At 36.9% G+C, this 16256-nt stretch overlaps 1 protein-coding gene across 1 annotated transcript in view; it reads right to left on the bottom strand.

The window, feature by feature from the left end:
• The window catches only part of ABCA13 (ATP binding cassette subfamily A member 13), a 193206-nt gene that overhangs the window by 117367 nt on the left and 59583 nt on the right, over positions 1 to 16256 (bottom strand). Inside the window, exons 19-22 of the mRNA XM_074146216.1 lie at positions 14302 to 14479; positions 11264 to 11403; positions 5185 to 5298; positions 3953 to 4043 (exon numbers count right to left, since the gene is read on the bottom strand). Of these exons, the coding sequence (XP_074002317.1) occupies positions 3953 to 4043; positions 5185 to 5298; positions 11264 to 11403; positions 14302 to 14479 (523 nt within the window). The remainder of the gene's footprint in view (positions 1 to 3952; positions 4044 to 5184; positions 5299 to 11263; positions 11404 to 14301; positions 14480 to 16256) is intronic.

Consider the following 16256-nt stretch of genomic DNA (forward strand, 5'->3'; position numbering starts at 1 on the left):
AAAGATAAAATCCACAGGAAAGTTTTAGAATTCAGATCTATAGAATTACCTATCATCTTGTATTATTCCAAGTTATAAATGTAGCAATTATGAATAACAACTGTGCAAATCTGTTTTCAATGTTATCTTCATACTTTGTTACATACCAACTCAGCCCTCATCTTCCGATTAGATCCTTTAACCTATCACTAAGTAACTGGGAGGAAATACAACTGTTTTATATAATTCTACTAGATAGAAGTGCTATTTAAGTAAAAGGTTGCAAGAAGAATAAATTGGAATGAACCAGCAATGAATGAATTTAGGTCAGAAATTCAGAGAAAGTTTCTTGCTATCAGGTGATTTTGGTGGTGGCACAGTTTTCAATTATGATGTTAGAGCTATTAATTTCCAGCTTTCTATATACACATAAAACTACTTCATTACAATGAGGACAGCAGAGGGGTAGCATGAAGGGAAGCTGCCTTTCCTTGGAAGTGAAAAAATACTTCACATCTGGAAGAAATCACAGAAGGACAAACGAGATACTCAACGAGCAAGAAACTAAAAGAAGATCCTGCAGCACAACTGCCTCCCAGTGTCTCTTGAGAGGTTCATAAGGACTGCACCCAGCAAGGATGTCACAAATTCTAGCAGGACAGGTTTTATATAAAATTGGTTACAACCAGGAAACTATTGCAAGTTGCTGGGTCAGAAAGCACAGAGGAATACAGTTGACTTGCCCACACACAGCTAGTTTAGAAAGTAAAGAAGGGTTTAAAAAGAAAACCACAAACTTTTCTGCCCTCAGTTAAACATTTACTTTGTTACAGGTGAGTAAAACTGACAAAGTAACCCTGTAAAACAGATTTAGAAATTTATAACTTTGTGAGGTCTTTTAGCATGATAATTTTATATAGAGAGGTTGGAAGCATTCTACATCAATCCACTGTGTCCACAACAATTTCCAGCAGGAGTAGCGGGATGAATATCATGTCACTAAGACTGTTAACCTGTTGTTATAGACTGTAGAGAAGTAAAAAAAAGATGCAAATACAAGCACCTTGGATTTGAGCCTAATTAGAAGTCAGCTTAATGTGAGTGTAGATGTAATAAACCAAGGGAATATTTGCTTTATTTAGAAGACAAAATACATAATCACACAGATTAGGTGGTTTTAGAAAATCGGATCTTTGGATGGAAATAAACAGATTGTGAGTGGTAAAACCAATAATATATATGGATATATTTAAGAGTTTAGTAGGATTCAAGCAAAATAATTAGAGGACTAAAAAGCTGATGCAGTATGAGAGTAATGAAATTTAAAAAAAACCAAAACATAAGAACACGGGTTTACAGTAACAGCTACACATGATTATAGAATAATAAACAAAAAAGCATATGCAAAATCAACATAAAAATAGGAACACAGAGTCATATTTCAAAAAGCAAAATGACAATGTGAATTTGGAAAAGAAGAAGAATCAAAGTGTAAATGCAGAATAGCGCTCTGGCACTTTGGACAGATCAGCTTCCCAAAGGCATAAAGGCTATTGTGATCTATAGGCCATATTGATTTTCACTTTCTATATGATGTTAATTTTATTGACTGTATCCCATTAGAATAAAGAAATTCTAGTTTCATAAACCATTCTACTTAAATTATTTCCTGTATTCACCATCCAAAACTATTAACCTTTTATTACTTATTGTCAAATGTCCTTGTCTCTGTTAAAAAGCTATAGGTTGAGAAACACATGCACAAATTTCTGTGATGACGTTGTCTGCAACAGTGAAGATGGACCTGATAACTCCAGAGATCTTGATATCTACTTAATGAAATATTTTTTGCCCATAACCTATCACGTAGTTCCCAGTGTTAGGTCCAAACAAACAAAATCCATCTGTTACTCAACTAATATATTGAGACTGCTATGTTTCCAGGAGGCATTGTAGGTTAAGAGAATTGCTCTTTCCTCCCTTCTGTCTTTGCAACTGTGTGATTCTGTGGGGTCCTTTCCAGTTGTACTGTGACCCAGTTTCACCATGAGGGGTGAGCTGTGCCTGACTCAGACTAGGCAACAGTTTAGTGGTTAAGAAAATTTACCCAAGAAATAGCAAATTGAAGTTTGAGTCCCTTGCCTAAGAAGGATACTGAGCCCAGATTCTTATTTTCTGGATTGAATTCTGGACAACATTTGCCATTTTTCTTAGTGAAAGTGTGCATAGCTAGTCCTAGCCTTCAAATGCTGCCTTCAAATTAAGGCCAGTTTCAATTAAATCTCACATCCTGTGTGCAAAAGAAAAGCCAAGAACTTCAGCTCACACCAACAGCACCAGCTCAGGGCAGTAGTAAAATTTAAAACTGAGAACTCACTTCGCCATTTACAAGCTTACAGGAGCTTTTGTGGGTTTTTTTTCTCATCTTCTGCTTAGAGGCAGGTACCAAAATCCAATAAAAGTTGCACTTCAGCTACATTTATTTGTTTATTTTAGCTCTAGATTTAATTCTTTAACTGTAACTTAATAACTTGTATTGATGTAAAGTCCATTTTTTCCAGCAATGAAGGCCACACAGCCCCTTCATGGGGGCATCTGAGAGCTCATCACTGCCCTCCTCCATCAGGCAACTGGAAGAGATCTGTGTCTGGCTCATAATTACCCTAACACTCACTCACAACAAACTACACAGGTCTGTCCTCTCTACCACTATCTTCCTCTAGGAAGCACCCAGCTCCCTTCATACATGATGGACACATGATGTCACATGTCTGTTACTGAATTTTATCCCACTTTTAGCTCTTTCTGGTGCGTAAAATCATGAACGTCTCTTAAATATCATTATGCTCTGCTTTGGTATGGACAGTTCCTGCTGGCAAATGTCACCAACCATTTTAATTATCATGCACCTACCCTACTTACAATGGGACATATTGATTATTTTTCTATTATCAAATTCTTATGCAATCTTTAAGTAACTTAAGTTTCCAGTATAATCCTTTCTCTTCTCCTGCTGAAATCACTCCATAACCAAGATTATTTTTTGCAATAATCCTCTGTTATAAACTGTTCCCTTTGGGATATCTATCTGGCGCTGGAGGACTTACTCTCTACTCCTGAATGTTTGGCTGCCAGGGCTCAGTACCAATGCAGAAAGGGTGTAGCCAAGGACAGCTGTGACCCAGGGGGACACTACTGGGCAGCCCTACGCAGACAGCTGAGTCATGGCCACTGCTTTATCATCAGAGCTGCACATAGCTGTTTCAGGGTTTGACTAAGGATGCAGCTCCCACCACATCACAGCCTGGCTGTGGACCTGGCCATGGACCTGCTGATCTGGGCTCAGACTCCTACCCACAGGGTTACAACCTGGCCTGGCCTCAGCATTGTTCCCATATCACCTCCTGGACATCCCAGCTCTGGGTCTCATGCTGGTAACTCTGCTGACCTGAGCCCAACCTTTCTCCTCCCTGATTACAATCATATCTCTATATCAAGGAGACCACACACAATTAATTCTCAATAAAAGGAGAGAAAAAAAAAATACAGACAGATTTTGATTAAACACACTGTACCCAATCTTATTTTCTATTTCAATTTAAAGTATATAGATTTTGTTCAAAATTTACAAATTTTACCACCACATAATGGAAATGTGGCTACTGGGATTACTTCTCCCTTCCCTCCTTTTAAGTATAGCTTCCATGTTTATAACTCTCCCACAACAGTTTGCCGCTTCTAATTTGTTACCAGATTTTTCAAGTCTTTCAATATTTTGAAAGGCAAATTATCCAGTCACTCAGAAGAAAAAAGACAATTAGAACTATTTAGACTAACTCAACAAAAAAATTTAAAAGTCTGGCACCTTAGTATCATTTAAGTAGGTAAAAGTTTAAATTTCAACTAAATGTAGTTCTAAGTTCAAGTTAAAGTCTAATAAGGATAATCAGTACCTGCACTTCTATGTACATACCATATACTTGCATTTTTTTCAAGAGTTTTTCCATGTCAATATCCAAATTACTTTCTATGAAGTGCTTTATGAAATTGTTTTGCAGTGCTTCCTAAAATGAAAAGTGATACATGTTACATCAGGTTTATCTTCCCTAAAGAAATAAAAATATACATATATCCCTTCCAACTCTGACAATTCCATGATTCCGTGATATGTATTCATGTTCAATTCCATTACCAAGACTTCCTGCATAACACTGGAGAATTCACTTAGCCTCTCCATGTCTTCAGTCTTCCGCTCTTAACAGGTTAACTCCACACATTTTAGATAAACAGCAGAACATATACTCCCCATTGCTGTACGTCACTGTTCTCCTTTATTGCAAATATTTTAACTGTGACCCCATTCTAATGTCCTTGCAAGTCTGCTGGGACAGAAACCCATTTTCTTTTCCTGCAAGACTTTAGGGCTATTATGCTATTAGCACTGGCAGTAGTAAAAAAAACATCTTTTAAAAACTGGCATTTGGGAATTCTTTTCACTTCTTTACCTCATTTGCCAAGTTCCAAGAGGTGGGGGGTGTGGGAATTATTAGCTGTACAAGAGAATCCTGGGATCTGCAATTCTAATGCATGATTACTAACATCGTTCCTTATTTGAACTTAAAAGTAATGGTTCAATCGATATGTATGGGACATGACAGGATTCTGCTTATTTTTGCAAAGTGTAACAGCCATGCATGTTTTCAAAAGTCAAAGATAGAAAAACTAAATTTTATTGGGGAAAACAACAGGACAGGAATATGTAGAATGGGAGAAATCCCAGTTACAACAATGCTCTTTTCTTTTTTTTTAAGTCAATATTTCTCACATCAGTTTTTTTATCAGATGCACACATTGTGGAAAAAGAGATGATAAACAAGCAAGTTTCAGGAAATATTTCCTACAACCTTACATTTGTTTTAAATAAGTATATATAGCTTACTTACAAGTAGGTATACCTACTTGTTTTATTTCTCCTATTGCCTGGTAATATTGGATCTCATGAGGCAACATTGCTTTTAAATATTTTCACGTCAGAATTTTCTCAGTATCACACTGTAGGCTCATAACCTAAAGCTAATCTGCCTCTTTTCAGGTCTTTTCAAACCTGAAGCCGGATAGATGGGCAGTTTCTACATGTACAGAAATTCTGCCTAGATCACATAGCAAATAATTGGAAAATAGGAAGCCCTCCCACAGTTCACCAACCTGCAGTTGTGAGACCGCGAGGACATTCCCACTGGTTTTAAAAACCTCAGACATCCTAAGCCATGTTTCAGAATAAGTCTTCAAGTTTTCCACAAAACCAAAAGTGAAATTAGCCTGGGAAAAAGAATACACGGAGACAAATGAAGTAAAAACTGTGCGTAGCAAATCTTAAGAAACAGGAAAAATTGGCATGCTTCAGATCTTCTGCAACACCTTTCCATTTCACTTTGGTAGTCAGCAGCAAGGTTATCCATGTTCTCTATTTTCTACTTAAGAAATGAAAAGTATTTGTTACAGTCTCTGAATACCAAACAAATCAAAGACTTCTTGCAGAGTGTATGTTTCCTACCTTAAGTAACATAAAGCTCTCTTTATTATATAGTGTCTTTTTCATAAAGAGTATCATAGAGGTTCTTCAGAAAAACATGAAAAAAATACAGTTAGGACATATTCAAAAGTCAGACTTTACAGACCTTGTTGGTCTTTTATTCAAACTACTTTAACTGAATATATAATAAAAGTGAAAGTTGGAAACATGGTCAGGGCAATAAATTCAATTGATCAATCTAGTTCAAATTACTCACAGAGGAACACGCCAGTATAGGAAAATATCCTTGGTCCCAGTCAAATGTAAGCTACAATTTCTCTCAGCCACCAGCAAATAACCATTTTTTCCAGTCTATTTTAAACAGATCACAGGTGTACTCAAGATTAGAAAATATTGCAGCATCTTTTTGTTTAAATTGGTGTTATCAGTCACAGAAGTGCATTTAAGAACAATCCAGCATAGTTATTATGGTAGAGATCGTGACATTTCCCAGCAAAGTGTCTGCAATGAGTTGTAAACTCCAATTTGGGACAACACTTTTTGCAATAATTACTATTGAAAGTACATCATTTTTTCCATTGTATTTTAAATGCCTTTTCCAAAATCCTACTCCTAGCACAGCATGGGAAAACAATTCGTGGTGGTTCTTTCTTTCCATTTGTAGTACAGAAGGCCCCATAGAGACCCTTGCATGTAAGTTCATTTTCCTAAAAGCATTTATGCATTTAACTTATATGAGATTCTTCATTCCACTTACAAGGGAGAGTGATTCTAAACGTTAAACTGAAATTTGGTGTCAAATCAGCTAAACAAGTTCTTTTGTTAGCAAGCTACTTACACAGAAGCCTCGTAGACTGAAATCACAGGCCTGAATATCAGGATCATGTAACCCACTGCCCAGGCATGATGTCTACAAGCTGAGGGAGATCAGAAAGGCTACAAGGGTAGCAAACAGCCAATATGGGAGAGATTGCTATTTCCCCAGTACAGAGAAGCACAGGTCACACTAACACAAGGAGATCAAGTTTTCAGACCTCATTAGAAATTGTTATATCAAGCAGCTTCTAAGATCTGAGCTCAGATCTTACTACTTTTTGACTTGATTCTGAACAGCACAAAAGGTTATTTATTTTTTTGCTGAAGTCACCTTCAAAGAGCTACAGTAACCATAACCTGCTTATATTCAACCTCCTTATACAAACAAGAAGATATTACTGTAGCAGCATGGATTTTTGGAAGAGATTAACTTTATATTACGTAGAAGCTTATTTGAAAGAAATTAAAAGCAGTGAAGGGGTAAGATGTGTGCAGGAAATACAGAGACTATTTAAGGCAGCATAGAGGAAACTGGACAAATACATATACAAAAGAAGAGTGGCCAGCAGGTCAAGGAAGGTGATTCTACCCCTCTACTCCACTCTGCTGAGACCCCACCTGGAGTACTGCATCCAGCTCTGGAGTCCTCAGCACAGAAAGGACATGGACCTGTTGGAACAGGTCCAGAGGAGGGCCACAAAAATGATCAGAGGGCTGGAGCACCTCTCCTATGAAGACAGACTGAGAAGAGTTGGGGTTGTTCAGCTTCGAGAAGAGAAGGCTCTGGGGAGACCTTATAGTGGCCTTGTAGTACCTAAAGGGGGCTACTGGAGAGATGGGGAGGGACTCTTTATCAGCAAGTGTAGTGATAGCACAAGGGGTATTTTTTTTAAACTGAAAGAGGGAAGATTTAGATTAGATATTAGGAAGAAATTCTTTACTGCAAGGGTGGTGAGGCATTGGAACAGGTTTCCCAGAGAAGCTGTGGATGCCCCATCCCTGGAAGTGTTCAAGGCCGGGCTGGATTGGGCTTTGAGCAACCTGGTCTAGTGGGAGGTGTCTCTGCCCATGGCAGGGGGGTTGGAACTCGATGATCTTTAAGGTCCCTTCCAACTCTAACCATTCTATGATATCTGTCCATCAAAAAAAGATTTGAAAAAGACTTGAGAAAGACCATATGCATGCACACACACACTACACAGCAGGAAGTTATTAGAAAACATCCTTTTAAAAACCTGAAGTTACATCCAAATAAGAAAACAAGAAAGATCAGGAAAAAAACCCCTTGAGTAACCTTGTCTAGTGGAAGGTGTCCCTGCTCGTGGTAGGGCGGTTGGAACTACATGATCTTTAAGGTCCTTTCCAATCCAAACGTTTCTATGATTATATGAAAAAAGGGTTCTGTTTAAATTTTTTTTGCTTTCTCATTCACCACAGGAGGCCTTTGGGAATTTCCTGTGTCAGAAGTCTTCTACATGAAGAATGCTTTAGAGAATCTATCTTGAACGTAAGGAGCAGTAAAAAAAAGGGTCATACAATTTAACATAATGAACAATAAGTAGTTTCCAGGACAAGATAACATCCAGCCAAGAATTCTAAGAGCGCTCAAGGATTAAATAGTTGAAGTACTCACTGTAGTGTAACCTCCTGATTAAAATTCCCTGGTTATCAGGGAACTGAAAAATAACAAATGCAATGTTATTCATAAAAGATGCTAGGGGAACTAGTGGACTACAGACTAATAATTCTGAAGTCTGTACTAAGTCAATTTTAATTTTGCTATAATAATAAATAAATACAATACATAGTATAAATACAATAAATAGTAGTGGAAATAGAGAATGAAAATAAATATATTTGGGAGATATAAACACAGGATTTTAAATTTTAGAGAAGAAGTTTCCTGAGTTGAAGTTGAAGCAAGTGAGGAAGTTGTTGATACAGAACACATCACCACAGGCACTATGAGTACTAAGCATTAATATAAATTCCAAAAGCAAGTGGACAAATTATAGCAGTGAAGTTCTGACAAGCCTGACCCTCAAGTTTTCAGAAGTTGGGACAGTATTTGGGGGGAATATCATCTTATGGACACGCGCTCTTCTGTTCTTCCCTATACAGCCTTTACTAATTACAGTAGGAATCAGAACCTGGGGCAAGAAGAATGCTTAATCTTACATGGTAAAGCAACTCTTGTGAGTTTGTATGCTAATGACCAGAGGGACTTTGATGTTTAATAGAAATTCTCTTTAAGTTCTCTTCTTCCTAATCAATGAAGATCCATTAAAATGAATATTCTTTGTAACATCTAGGCTGGATATTGCCTTTGATTAAAATTAGAGTCTTCAATATCAACTACAGTCCTGTTTGGATTGAATATGTCTAAGCCTCTTCCCTGATGCAAGAATAAATAGAAATGGTATTTTGAACTTATTGAACTGCTTTTATAATGACATCTTTTAACAGGCTGACAAGTCAAGTGTGCTTATGCAGAGCCAGGGAGGATATGTAAGTTTAGAATATGAACTTATGCAACTCAATATTGTTTTTTCAATTTATACTAGACAAAAAGACAGGAAACATTAATTAACTTGCTAGACTAGTTTTCGTTCTTTCATTTCTCAATTGCCTTTCTACATTTAATTTATTTTTTCCCTGACTGTTCCAATTACAAAGAAATAGCACAAAGTTGTCCTAATATGACTACCTGAATATAAGATCAACTCTGAGAATCTTTTGAAATAAGAAATACTTTCATAAGATCACCTTATCAATGGAAAAATGTTCAGTTGTGAAAGCAAGGCTCAAAGACATCACACGTGGTCTTTGAACTCCTGGATGCCAGTTATCACTGAACTTTTTTTGCTCCCAATCAACGCTGCAGTCTGTATCTGTGATGGGCACTGTTATTCTACACATTAGAACTGCTGACTTCTTAGAAAGAAAAAACAGAAATCTCACAATTTATTTAAGAATGGTCAGTTATACAGTCTTGAAAAAAAGTAGTCCATGTGAAAAACTTACAGAATCTATTAGTATACAAACATCAATGTTCTTTTTAGCTTTAGTCCTCTACTTTTTTCTTCTGGTGAATAGCTGCCATGTGGTCACATAGTCTAAAGGAAATTAGAACTTCTGTTCCAATTTCAGTAGAATTGTCTTAGTAAGGGCTACAGGGTCGGTTTTTAGTAGTTGCATTTGAGATAATTGGGACAATATTTTTCATTTAAATTTTTTTTCTGTTCCAGCAACAGTTGATAGGCTTCTGTAATAAAACAAAAAAATTTTGAAGAATCTTTCCTACTACTTTCATGTTTACACATAAACAGATACACATCCACAATTGTTTGTTAAATCTACAGGTTTGGAGGAAGGGTGGGAGTGTATTTACACAGATTCCTGAATAAACTGATGGAACTTTTGTGAGCCTGAAAAATACCTAAAGAGAATGAGACATTGTGCTAGAGGCACCTACTAGAACCTTTGTATTGTTCCAGAGCATTAAAAAAAAAAAAAAAACACCACCACAAACAAAAGCAACCACTAAACCCAAAAGAACACAAGCAAACTTCATTCTGAATTGTACTACTCAGTCTTGATTTCAGTAAAAGATCTATAGGCAAATACAACGTCTGTCAGGAGATTTATCTTACAGATGCTTTTAAGAATGTGGGTTTGGCATATTAATTGTCAAAATAATGTGGAAATATCTTAAGTACATTATTCTAAATTTCATTGTAATATAGAATATAATTATGTATCCAAAACAATGTGGAATTTTCATCATTTCTTACAACTCATTCTTTATAGAATTTCGATCTATTAAACATCAAGAGCAGCTTCAGTTTTTAGCTGGCTAAAAATTTTAGATTAATTATACTCAAGTCCAGAGAGATGACCTGTTGCACGAATTAAGTTATTTAACTGCGAAATATGAAATCACTGAAACTTTATTTCTGATGCAAAGCAGAAACTATAAAGTTACCTAGTATCTGCTACCTAGCATGTGCTTTTCGGCTTAGGGGTTTTTTACTATCTTTTAGTGCACAAGTACAGAATACACTGTACTTCATTTACATGGAAAGCAGTTATCACATTTAAAGTTACTACAGTCTTTTTGTGTACCACTTACAAACAGTAATGTTTTTTTCTAGATTTTAAATTAACCTAAACTGTAATTCTTACAATAAGTAATATTCCAGGGTAAAAATCATATATTTGCAAGGTAAATGGAAAATTTGCTCAGAAGTCTAATCCCTCCTCTTACAGAAGTGCTTCAAAGCTAGTAATGAACAAACATCTCATTGCAGATAACCATGCTCAAGACAGAGTACCTACCATACCAAAACTGCAGAGACAATAAAACTGTTGAATAATATCAAGTCATCATCAACCACACATACGGCAGCCCAGCTACTACTGATCATTCATACTAGTGGTGTTAGAAACATAATCAAGAGGGATGCACTATAGATTGTTTGGGGTTTTTTCCAAACACAGCTCAGTGACTCACTCAGAATAGGCTTTCATTCCTGGTGCATCCCATCCCCTCAGTTCCCTGTGCTGCCCTATTAGAGTTCCCATCATAAGCAAATGATGAGGGCAAAAGCTGACTTGGAATATGTATATCCTACACCTTGATACAGCATGATTCACATGACACTTTTTTGATCTTTCTATACGAGGTTTAAGAGGCTTAAGAACAAAATTCTGCTTTTCACACTGAGATGAAACAACTGTAACAACTAGGATAAATGTTAAGAGAAATATTAAGCTTAAAGTGGGAACAAGGTGAGAACTCAGGGACATGGTGGATTCAGTTTTCTGAAAGGCAATTATCCAATTGTTTCTACCTACCCTGAAAGAAGTGGACCTTTAAAATGAAGTACAAAGACAAAATCAATAAACAGAAATAGTGTTTCTTTTGATACTCACCTTCTCCATGACCAGGTCAATCATGCTGATGTTTGAATTGTACAGTATCTTCCCATGTAATAAAGGTTTCACAAAAGTCCATAGCAAAACCCCATTAGAAGACTGCAAAATTTCCTGATAAAGCTTCAAGCAAAATGGAGCTGCAAAAACAAAGACAGACTCACATTTAAGACAGACAACATAGGTGAGGTTAGATTATTATTTTTTTAATTCAAAGAAAATCTTGAGTCTTGATTTAGAATTTGCCTCAGCACCGTGCCAAAGACCATCCAACTACCACTAAGCAATCACTACAGGTCCCTAAATAGAAATTGTTTATCCCCAGTCTATGACAGTGTTGAGGATGAAGACACTAGACATTAGACAAAAAAAAAAAAAAAAAAAAAAAAAATTAGAATCCAAAGAGCTTCTCACATTTGTGAAAAGCATCCTGTGAACCCCTTCTATCCTAAAAGTTACATTAGAAGTTACATTAGCACATTTTAGAGTGGAAGGACACATGCAAAACCTCTGCCCACAAAACAAACGCTCGGGGAAGAGTCCCCCTTGAAAAAAAACAGACTCACTCCACACCCTCAGTTGTTCCGTAGCTTTCTATTCCTATCTAAGAAAGAAATAGGAATACACAAATTCCTTCACAAATACAGACTTTTTTATTTGTATAATTTCACAAGAAACTTCCAGAAATCCAGAAAAAAAAAAAAAAAGGCATAACTGTTAACTTCTTGAGTTGAAAAAGATAATCAGTTGTCCATTCACTGAATTTCACTGAATTTTTAGAGTTGGAAGGGACCATAAGGATCATCTAGTCCAACTCCCCTGCCAAAGCAGGATTGCCCAGAGCATGTCAGAGCATGTTACTCAGGATTGCATCCAGGCGGGCCTTGAACATCTCCAAAGAAGGGGACTCCACAACCTCCCTGGGCAGCCTGTTCCAGGGCTCTGTCACCCTCACGGTGAAGAAGTTTCTTCTCATATTTGAGTGGAACCTCCTATGTTCCAGCTTGTGCCCGTTGCCCCTCGTCCTCTCACTGGCAACCACTGAAAAGAGTCTGGCTCCCTCCTCCTTCAACCCACCCTTCAGATACTTAGAAGCATTGATAAGGTCTCTCCTCAGCCTTCTCTTCTCCAGGCTAAAGAGTCCCAGCTCTCTCAGCCTTTCTTCATAAGGGAGATGCTCCAATCCTTGAATCATCCTCGTTGCCCTTCGCCGGACTCTTTCCAGTAGTTCCCTGTCCCTCTTGAATTGGGGAGCCCAGAACTGGATGCAGTATTCCAGTTGTGGCCTCACCAGTGCAGAGTAGAGGGGGAGAATGACTTCCCTCGACCTACTAGCCACACTCTTCCCTATGCAGCCCAGAATTCCTTAACCCAAAATTCCTTAACCCAAAATTGTATTCCTACATCAGATGGGGCTATTAATGCATTAGGGTGTATGTCCTTCAGAACTGGGATCTAAGGAATAGCTTCCAAGATATCCTACCGCACTTGCACTCAAGCATTTAGATTTTTATGCCCAGCCCATGTGTTTGGGGTTTTATTATTTATTATGAGTGGATTTAGAAATATCCCATTTCCAGTGCTGTGAGGAAATATGAAATAATGTCATTGACTTCTCAAGGAAGACAAATTATTGTACATAACGGAACACTAAACCAAAAACATTTAAAATCCTGCCAAAAGTTAAAGAAACAAATTTCAGAAATGTATCATTAGGAAAACCCCATTCCTTGCCCAAATGTTTGCTTTTTTAAAGGAAACAATCATTACCAAACATAATCATTGCTAAAAGACAGCAAAGAATTAAGAGTCTCCAAACTGGCCAGTCAGTAATGTCAATATGCTACAGACACAGAAGACTTGCTAATCTCAGTTTGCTGTGATTTTCAGAAAGTCATTGGCAAGTGCCTGGTACACAAAATACATACAAGTTAATCACTGTAAAAGAATACAAATCAAGTTTCTGTAGTGTCATAGAAATTTTTAATTTTCATTTTCCATTGCCTCATTTACCAATTTGTAGAATATGGGAAACAGTTTTGATTCACTTATAGGAATGATGGAACTAACTGGATGCTTTAAAGATATTTTTCAAGGTCCTATAGTAAAAGGTCTTACGACACTCCAGTGTTGTGACAATATTAAAAAAAAAAAAAAAAAAAAAACAAACAAAAAACGAAAAAACCCAAAGAAACAGATATTGCTTCTGGCCTAACATCTTTGAAAGAGATTAAGTCCCAAACAATCTCTCTCATTAGCCATCCTGCTAACTCCATTCTTCAAATGGGAAAGAAAAGCAGAACTGCCTGCTTACTGCTATCCTACAGACAGGTGACAAAGGCTATGGCAGAGCTCTGGCTCCATCTTAAGAGTCCCAGCCAAGCCAGAGTCAGTGTCTGGCTGCACAAACTAATAGATGATAGAGCCATGATTCACAGTCACAGGTTCTTCCCGAGTGACACTCTATCACTGTATTTTTCTCTTGCACAGGGCCACTGAGGCACTAGCAAGGTTATTAACTATATTAAAATTAAACAGAATAAGTCAAGTGTATATTGAAGAAAGGGAGCAAAGGTGAAATTATGTAAGAGAGAAGAGATTTTCTGGGCACTTGATAAAGAAAATAGGAATATCAACTATCAAAAAAAAATATTTTATCCAGAGGGCTTGCATATTTTACTGCACAATAATACCACAGCTTTGTGTTCACAGAAGAAAGGCATGCAGCAATAAATTCTCAATCGTGTACCTCAAAGATATATTTTTAATACAAAGTGCTTTAAAAATCCAAATAAATATGTCTCTAAGACAGGAATATTCTTATTTATTATTAGCAAAGATAGAAAACAACTAGAACCCCTTCTGTCTCATCCACAATTATCTCATAGCCATATAACTTTTATTGATCAATCCTTGTGCTCAGGATTACAGTGTCGACTGAGATGTCAGCTGGTATATAAACATTTCCATTCAAGAGAGGAAAGAGTCTCTAAATTCTGAATGCATACATGCAACTTGTGATTGATAGTTTTTCTTACTTGAGTCTTCAGGAATGCCGTATTTTGCCATATTGTCTTCCAAGAGTCCCATGATTCTGGGCATGTCAATGAACAGGTTTGCATTGCTGAAAAATGAAGATTCTTCTTTACACACTGCCTTGATTACAGATTCCAGGGATCCAACAGCTGAACTTCTGAACTGCCCACCTTGTAAGAACTAGAAGAAACAAAGAGAAATACAGATGAATCAAAGTTACTTTTAGTAGCTTCAGGGAGTAGCTCTGGTGTTCTCTCAATATTGGCATCCAAGGAGTTTGACAAAATTAGGCTGACGAAACTGCCTACAAGAATGAGGGCCTGCTGTGCTCTTCTCTGTTCTCCTGATCACGTTTATCATGGGAGTTTTAAAAAAAAAAAAAAAGTAATACTGTTTTAATTGCCAGGATACTCAATGAAAGACACTAGTATAATGTTCTACATTAAATTTTGAAAAATACTGTGCATTGGTTTGGCAGAAAAGGAATGAAAATATAAAGACAACTGGACTAGAGATTCCTTGATGTCAATTTCAGTTTTCACAAAGTCTGCTCTTCTGGTAGATTACTCCTGTAGCACAAAGACAGCAGGAACAGCCAAAACCATTTTGCATACATTTGCAGTGACAACAGTTGTTAAGAAGAAAAAAACGCATTCAAGTGCACATGCCCTAAAAGCCTATTTTTCAAGTACATCTTTTAGCTTGTTAGATGTGCCTCTAGTTTTTGCACATATTGGGTCATACTAGCATTTATTATTGCCATTTGCTCATGACTAGCATACATCTAATGAGTAGAGCAATCTGACTGCTTTTATGGCTTAAGTGCCGTCATTCACGACATTGAAAAAAAAAAAAAAAGAGAGAAATTAAAAAACCAAACGCAACCAGCCTCCTCTGTGCAGCTTCATTTTTAAAAAAAATGTGCTCGATTGTAACTGGTATCTCATGGAAGGCTGTACAGGTGCGCAGTTCTAAGAGAGGATACAACTCTGAGGCAACATGCTACTAGAGTATAACTGAGGGATGCATTGGCCCACCTGATGCAGATGCTTGTCAAGAAAAATGTAACTAGACTATCAGATATCATTTGAAAACTGCACAACTGGCAAATAGATGAAAGACTGTGACATGTCAACCAAATACATTTGACACCAAAATAAATTAGCATTTTATCACCGGAATGATATCTTTTAAACAGAAGAGTCAGTTTTCAAAGTGGCATAGCACTTTACATGAAGAATAATTCACAGACAGTTTAGAGATTGTGCTGTTAGAAACAGTTTATCCTGATCAATGCATTTACTGAAGTGCCAGGTGCTTCTTTAGTAATCCTGGAGGAATATTAGAAGTGTTATTTAAAACTCAGTGTTGGCTGCTCCCAAAATCTGACTTTTTGCATACGGTTTCAGCATACAGCGTAGCAAATAAAAAATATCCATATTTCATATCATCATCATCTACAGCTCTTGAATGGATCTGTTGGCATGGACTTTACTGGAGGAATAAACTTTATTTATGCACAACGCTGAATAAAAGTGGGTTTGAATCCTTATTAGTGACTATTTGCACTAGAAGGATAAATGAGGCTTATTTCAGTCAAAGAGCACAAACTTGCTAATTAATTCTGGTTCCAATCAAAATAACTTGAAATTCAAATAATGAATATTTATGTGGTAAGCTGCCACCAACAGACTGAATTTACTTACTGTCTTTCAACTAAATATCCACTGACTCAAGAAGATGTGTTTCCTAAAATTTGGCTGTGATAAAGTGGGAGAACTATATAGGATGGATGTTCACAGAGGGTTATCTTTGATCTTATTGTTCTAGTTTAAACTAAATGAAGTAGGTCTGTAATCAAGGCTGATGAAACCAACAAGCAGCCTCCTAGAAACAAAGTAATCCGTCAAGCCAGTCGCTCCAACAAAATCATGGAAGAGAAAGGCTGGTAGTGAAG

Source organism: Numenius arquata, chromosome 4 (genome assembly GCF_964106895.1).
Source record: "Numenius arquata chromosome 4, bNumArq3.hap1.1, whole genome shotgun sequence".
In the NCBI taxonomy this organism is placed as follows: Eukaryota; Metazoa; Chordata; class Aves; order Charadriiformes; family Scolopacidae; genus Numenius; species Numenius arquata.